Source organism: Grampus griseus (genome assembly GCF_964374135.1).
Source record: "Grampus griseus genome assembly, chromosome: 5".
Taxonomy (NCBI): Eukaryota; Metazoa; Chordata; class Mammalia; order Artiodactyla; family Delphinidae; genus Grampus; species Grampus griseus.
The window spans coordinates 76,798,139-76,806,327 of record NC_138998.1 but is presented as its reverse complement, the minus strand read 5'-3'; the positions used below and the strand labels follow the sequence as shown (position 1 = coordinate 76,806,327).

Below are 8,189 nucleotides of genomic sequence, written 5' to 3'. Positions count from 1 at the left end.
CTGATATCCCTGTGCTATGTGGCTGCTTTCCACTAGCTATCTATTTTACGTTTGGTAGTGTCTATATGTCCATGCCACTCTCTCACTTCATCCCAGCTTACCCTTCCCCCTCCCCATATCCTCAGGTCCATTCTCTAGTAGGTCTGCATCTTCATTCCCGTCTTGCCCCTAGGTTCTTCATGATCATTTAATTTTTTTTTTAGATTCCATATTTATGTGTTAGCATACGGTATTTATTTTTCTCTTTCTGACTTACTTCACTCTGAATGACAGTCTCTAGGACCATCCACCTCACTACAAATAACTCAGTTTCGTTCCTTTTTATGGCTGAGTAATATTCCATTGTACATATGTGCCGCATCTTCTTTATCCATTCGTCTGCTGATGGACACTTAGGTTGCTTCCATGTCCTGGCTATTGTAAATAGAGCTGCAATGAACATTTTAGTACATGACTCTCTTTGAATTATGGTTTTCTCAGGGTATATGCCCAGTAGTGGGATTGCTGGGTCATATGGTAGTTCTATTTTTAGCTTTTTAAGGAACCTCCATACTGTTCTCCATAGTGGCTGTATCAGTTTACATTCCCACCAACAGTGCAAGAGGGCTCCCTTTTCTCCACACCCTTTCCAGCATTTATTGTTTGTAGATTTTTTCATGATGGCCATTCTGACTGGTGTGAGGTGATACCTCATTGTAGTTTTGATTTGCATTTTTCTGATGATTAATGATGTTGAGCATTCTTTCATGTGTTTGTTGGCAGTCTGTATATCTTCTCTGGAGAAATGTCTATTTTGGTCTTCTGCCCATTTTTGGATTGGGTTTTTTGTTTTTTTTTAATTGAGCTGCATGAGCTGCTTGTAAATTTTGGAGATTAATCCTTTGTCAGTTGTTTCATTTGCAAATATTTTCTCCCATTCTGAGGGTTGTCTTTGGTCTTGTTTATGGTTTCCTTTGCTGTGCAAAAGCTTTGAAGTTTCATTAGGTCCCATTTGTTTATTTTTGTTTTTATTTCCGTTTCTCTAGGAGGTGGTTCAAAAAGGATCTTGCTGTGATTTATGTCATAGAGTGTTCTGCCTATGTTTTCCTCTAAGAGTTTGATAGTTTCTGGCCTTACATTTAGGTCTTTAATCCATTTTGAGCTTATTTTTGTGTATGGTGTTAGGGAGTGATCTAATCTCATACTTTTACATGTAGCTGTCCAGTTTTCTCAGCACCACTTATTGAAGAGGCTGTCCTTTCTCCACTGTACATTCCTGCCTCCTTTATCAAAGATAAGGTGACCATATGTGTGTGGGTTTATCTCTGGGCTTTCTATCCTGTTCCATTGATATATCTTTCTGTTTTTGTGCCAGTACCATACTGTCTTGATTACTGTAGCTTTGTAGTATAGTCTGAAGTCTGGGAGCCTGACTCCTCCAGCTCCGTTTTTCGTTCTCAAGATAGCTTTGGCTATTCAGGGTCTTTCGTGTTTCCATACAAATTGTGAAATTTTTTGTTATAGTTCTGTGAAAAATGCCAGTGGTAGTTTCATAGGGATTGCATTGATGAAACTGAGGTGAAGAGTTTAAACTGTTCATGATCACATTCCTAGAAAAGTACAGTTGATAAGCAAAATTTCTACTATTAAACATAAATGATTCAGAGATTACTGAATCTCCACTCCACTTCTAGCCACTTATCTTAACAAACATAGTTCCTACTCATCAAAGTTCCATCTCAGGGTGAAACTCTCTCCTTTTTGAAAAAATAATTGCTGAAGTTTACATTTTTTTACTTATTTCCACTTTTTATTATATAGAAAATATAAACAAAAAAAGAGGGGAGTTCCCTGGTGGTGTAGTGGTTAGGGTTTAGTGCTTTCACTGCTGTGGCCCAGGTTCAGTCCCTGGTTGGGGAACTGAGATCTCACAAGCCGCATGGCATGGCCAAAAAACAAAAAAACAAAACCACAACAGAATAGTATAATTTCATGGGTCTATCATTTAATCTTAGCAAGTATACATCTCATTTAGCATAGTGTTTTTGAGGTTCATTCATGTTGTATAAAATGCATCAGTAATCCATTACTTTTATTGCTGAATGGTATTGCATTGTATGAATGCAAAAAGTTGGTGTCTTCATTCAATAAGGAGATTTAGATTGTTACCAACTAGGCAATAATGAACAATGCTGCTATGAATAGTTGGGTATACATCTTTGCATAGATAAATGTTCTTATTCCCTTGGGTAGATTCCTAGGAAGAAATTGCCAGATGGTTTTTCAAAGTGGCTATATCATTTAACAGTTCCACCTATAATTTCCAATTGCTGTATGAAAGTTCCAATTTCTCCACACTCTTCCGCATCTTCATTTATATATCTTCTTTGGTGAAAAGCTTACTCAAATCTATTAATTAGGTTTAAAGGATTTTTAATTGGAATATATGTCTTCTTATTTTTGAGATACAAGAGTTTATTATATATTCCAGATGCAAATCCTTTCAGATATATGATGTTTTCCTTCTGCCTGAAGGATGATCTTTAACATATCCTATAGTACAAGTCTGCTGGTAATGGATTATTTCAACTTTTGTATGTCTAAAAGCATCTTTTCACAGATGACTTTTCGCAGAATGGTCTGATGAACCTTCCAGTGTATACCTGTTGATGTCTGGGGGGTTCTCATCTTCTTAAGCCCTGATGATTCCTTGCTGTCTTCCTTCTGCATCTTTGTGCACAGATAAGTGGGAAGCCACAGACAATCAGCAGCTTCAAGATCCATTTGATAAACACAAGAAAGGAAGTGTCAGAACAGTCTGGTTCTTACACCAAGATATAGGCATAAATCTTTGAGGCAAAAAATTGTTATAACCTTACTAAAAGGGATAATATTACAAATAAACACAAAAGCAAGCTGATAATAATTTAAGAGTATGTAAAAAGGTAAATACATACACAAAGATTAGTCTTTTCCTTTTTTATCACCTGTGAGCTTTTTATTTAATTTACTTTCATATGTTGTGTTTAATACACAAATAGATAATAAATTTAAAGCCTTTACCTTTATTTTTAATACGTAATTAAATCAGACATTGTATATATCACATAGGATTTAACATCTTAACTTGTAACATTTCTGCTAAACAGACAATATACAATCCAATGAGATAGTTACATTCTTTTTAATTTAATTTTTATTTTATTTTGGCCTCACTGTGCCGCATGCAGGATCTTAGTTCCCCGACCAGAGATTGAACCTGCGCTGTGCCACCTACAGTGGAAGCATGGAGTCTCAACCACTGGACCACAAGGGAAGTCCCAACATTCTTTTGTTCATATCAAGACTTTGAAATCCAGTGAAAAATTTACACTTACCAACATATCTCAATGTAAATGCTAAATTTTCATCAGAAATACTTACTCTGCATTTAGAGCTCATAAAATTTACAGTTGAAAGAGTAGATTCACATATGCAAGTTGTTCTAAGCATATTAAAAACTTCCCAATAACTGGATTGAAAACCAGTGTTTAAAGTTAAATTAATTAAAATTCAATAAAATTAAAAATTCAGTACTTGGTGGAACTAGTCACATTTTTGTGTTTGATAGCCATGTTGGGTAGTGGCTACTATACTATACAAAAGAGCTCTAGAGAGTAATTGGGTGGCTGGGGAACAAGGATGGTTTCAAATTTGTACTATTTCCATACATGACAACACAAATACATGAATAAAACATTGTCTTGTTTTAAAGCAATATGGTAACTAGTAAGTTGTAGAGATTGCAAATGCACCCTTACAGGATGAATGTGGGGGCAAAAGAGTTATCTTAATATTATATAAGTTTCTTGTAACTTAAAACAAAATTCCTAGTAACAGCATTTCATAAACGTATTCCGAAAGTGCTGTATCACAAAAAACTTATTTCAAAGTAAAGATTATATGCCTGGTAAAACTACACTATTTAATTAAAAGAATAGGATCAGGGGACTTCCCTGGCTATCCAGTGGTTAAGAATCCGTGCTTCCACTGCAGGGGCCAAGGGTTCGACCCCTGGTCAGGGAACTAAGATCCCGAATGCTGCATGGCATGGCCAAAAAAAGAAAAAAAGAAGAGGATCAGAGTGTTGATGAAGATATGGCTATTTAAAGTAAATGCAAACAGTTTGAATAGAATACTTTTGTAAAATGTGAGTAGAAAAAAATCAATAATTATAAATTAATATTTTATATATTTGATTTCAAATATATATGAACTTCAAAAATAAATTAGATACTATAAGTTTAGGAATATGTACATTTAAATATGTGATTATATTAAATATATGTGTAAAAGTTATTTCTGTGTGTGTTCATAAGTAGCATTAGTTTTATAGTTTTGTTGGTAGTGTATATTCTTGTCTGGTTTTAGTGTTGGTGTTAGGAACTTCAAATACAGAAGTGAGGACCAAGTGAAGACTCTTCTTCCTTATACTGAAATGGGCATATAGCAGGAGAATTAGCACAACATTGCCTTGAATTCTATAACTTACTTGTTCTTTTAATGGTTATTAGTCCATTCAGTGTCTGAAGTTCCTTTTCAGCAAATTTTGGTAATTGTATTTTCTTAGAAAATTTCCTTTTTCTCTCCATTGCCATTTTTAAAAATATTCCATAATTTTTCAATTGTCTCCACATATTTAGTTATGTCTCATTTCTTATGAACCTTTTCTCAGAAGAGCAAAGAATAGAGGTTCAGAAAGCCTGGAGAAGAAAAAACCCATTTTCTAGATGAGATAGACTAGGTTCCTGAATAAATAAATGAGAAAAGGAAACCCATTTTGAAGAGTGTGTTATATATTCAGGCACAGGGACATGAGGTTTCTTCCCAGTTTCTAAAAGAAACAAAATATGGAAAAGAAGACAAGGGAAACCACTGTCCACTGTCCTAAGGTTAGGCAGGGTAGACAGACTGGGTACAGAGAAAATTGAAGAGGTAACATTTCCTAGCAGGGACAAACTAAATTTCAGAAAACAGAGGACAGAGTGCTGCTACACAGGGCTCAGCCTCCTAGAGTCAAGACCTGGGATCTTTATCTCCTAGATTCCAAGCCTGGTTGGGGGGAAGACATGGGAAATTCACAGTTGTGGTATTTTGGGGATCTGAGTGGGAAGGGGATTGTAACCACCTCCTCTCCATCTCTGCTCTACAGCAAAATGGAAGAAGCCTCATGAACGCACCTCATTCACACACACACACACACACACACACACACACAGCATGAAGAGTTGGAGGCTCTGTTTAGCTGCAATATGTTTCCAGATAAAAACCTCCAGAGAGAACTTGCTTTAAAACTCAACCTACCAGCGTCACCAATAAAGGTCTGTCTGATCCTCTGAGGTGTGCTTTGAGCCCCCATCCAAATTACATTCTACCATTCAGCCTGGAAATTCCCTCTGTAACACAATGAAGAAGTAACATTGTTACTTCATTGTAACACAATGAAGTAGTAACACTTCATTTATTGAGTACCTACTGTGTGCTAGTACTGAGCTGGGCACATTGTATATGCTGGCTTTATTATCACCCAGTTTAGAGGATGTGGAAAAGTGAGTTTCGGGAGCCAAGTGACTGGGTCATGGAGATAATACATAGTATAACTGGAATTAGAACTCCAGAGGTACAAAAGAGCTCAAATTAGAGAAATGACTCTCATCCTGACAGACTTCTTACTTAGGAACTTCTCTAGCAAAACCCTGCACTCATTTATTCACAACAGACTAATCTGGTAATCATTTATTACCAACAGACAAGTAACTTCTCCAACAACTGAGTCTGCTAAGACCCCAAATTTTTGTTAGAATATTGTTCACTGAAGAGGCCTTCTAAAATAATCCTTGAAAATCCCTTAGTTCAAATTCTCCACCTCTCCCTACATCCCTGAACTTCCTTCTCTTCTCTAGAGTTCAGGACTCTTTCTCTGAACCCCCAGCACAACCTCTGAGACATACCCTCCTTTTTTTTCTTTCTTTTTCCTCTGGGGCCCAGCCTTGATCCCTCATTGTTCCTATTGACTCCATTCATACCTACCTCTGCTCTCTCAGAACTCAGTATCATAGTGATTTGGAGAGGACATGAGGGTTATAATCTGACTTTTTTCACCCAGGAGAAGCCTCAAACTCCTTCTCCAGTAACAGACCATAATCTCTCTTCCCCCACTCCCAGATTTGGTTCAGGAATCGGCAGTTCAAAAAGAGGAAGCAGCAGTGGCAACAAGAGCAGCAATCACTGAAGCCACCGAACCAGGTCCTTCCAGCCAAGAATGTGCCCACAGCATCAACCAGTCCTCATTCTTTTCTCCCTGCAGTTTCAGATTCTTATAGCTCCCACTCACCTCAGCCCTTAGACCCTTTCCATTGGGCAAGGGACTCTATAATCACTGAGATTGCTACAAGTGATGTCCAAATGCAAGATCGTCAGTTGGAGAGGCTAGTGGCCTCAGTTCCTGCTTTGTACTCTGATGCCTATGACATAGCACAAATCATGGAACTGTACAGTTTTCCTGATGAGGATGAGATAGCCAGCTCTTCTTTCCATTCTCTGTATCATTATCTCTCACCGACAAAGCCCAGTTAGAATAGAGTTCCTTTCTTAGCCTCTTTGCTGATCCAGCTGTAGGTTTATCTCCTGGGCAAACCTGCTTCAGTATGACAAGCTGGAGCTTTGCAGCCTACAGTCTAAGAAACAGCCTGGAATTCCAGAACCCCTTCAGTATGGCACAGTTTGGAGGTTGCTGATCAAAGTACTAATAAATATCAGACAGTATTGAAAAAGGATCTTCTTGCATCTTGTACATGCTCTTTCCTTTGCCTGCTTTTAACCCAAATATCTGGCTCAGTGTTACTTGGATTTCCATGGAAATGTTGTAAAAACTAGGAGTTTCCCGCAAGTATAGCCCAGTACTACACAATCAGCCCCACAACTCTCCCTGGAGAGGACTTCCTAGTCCCTTTGATGGCCAATGAGACTGCAAAATTCCCTCTTCCCAAGACTATCTTTGACTTTTTAAAAGGTCAGTAGCATTTAGGGGTCATCCACTTTTAATGTCAGCAGGTTTATAAACTTACATTTTCAACAGACTTTTAGAATGACAGTTAAGCTAATTTTCCAGCTATATGATTAATGAACAAAATTAATGGCACTTCTCAAAAGCAATAATAAACACATAACAAGATAAGTACCTCTCAATGAAAAATATAAAGTATCTAGGAATTAACTAAGAAAATTAAGACCTCTGTACAGAAAAGTTTAAAACTTAATAATGGACATTGGAAATGTTCGAATAAAAGACATTTGAAGCCATAAAATAATCAATTTAACAGCGTTAAAATCATATAAAGCATGTTCTCCAAACACAATGGAATGAAAATAGAAATCAATAGTAGAAGAAAATTCAGGAAATTCACAAATATATGGATATTAAAAAGCATACTCCTAAATAACCAATAAAGAAGAAATCAGAAGGAAAATTAGGAAATATGTGAAGATGAATGAAAACAAAAACACAATATACCAAAACTTATGGGATGAGGCTAAATCAGCGCTTAGAAAGAAATCTATAGCTGAAAAAGCCTATATTTAAAGAATAAGCTCTCAAATCAACCATTTTTTTTAAATAGGAGGGAAGCTGGCATAGTTATATTAATATCTATCAAATTAAACTTTAAGGCAAAACCATTTTGTTGGAAGTAAAAGTATATTAGACAAGAATAAAGGGAACATTAACCTGAAAGATATAATAATTCTGAATTTGTATATATTTAACATATTCCCAAAATATATGAAGTAAAAAATTAACAAAACTCTTGGGAAACTTAACAAATACATAATCATAGTAGATTATTTTATCCATAGGTCAAATGAATAAAAATTTTGTATGGGTAGAGATTTTAACTGTACAGTTAATAGGCTTGATTTAATGAAAGTATGTAGATTTCTGCATTCAGCTGGTAGAGAATACACATTCTTTTCAAGTACCTAATGACTACATATTAGACCACGAAGCAAATCTTAACAAACTCAATAACATACAAACAGCATTCTTTGACCATAAGGCAATTTAATTAGAAGAAACTCCAACCTCTCTCTCAATTTAGAAAGGTAAAAAGGACATTTCTAAGTGATTAATCAAGCATAGGAGAAATTAGGTGAATAATCTCATAGCATACGTT

General features: G+C 36.2%; 1 protein-coding gene across 1 annotated transcript; it reads left to right on the top strand.

Annotated features, from left to right (window-relative positions):
- Window positions 1-5,231: 5,231 nt before the first annotated feature.
- Window positions 5,232-6,755, top strand: ARGFX (arginine-fifty homeobox; the record flags this gene model as incomplete). Its single annotated transcript, XM_082655314.1, is given in 4 exon segments — window positions 5,232-5,339; window positions 6,184-6,584; window positions 6,586-6,600; window positions 6,602-6,755. Coding segments are annotated over 4 exon segments (678 nt in total), but the record flags the coding sequence as incomplete, so codon positions are not given.
- Window positions 6,756-8,189: the final 1,434 nt, after the last annotated feature.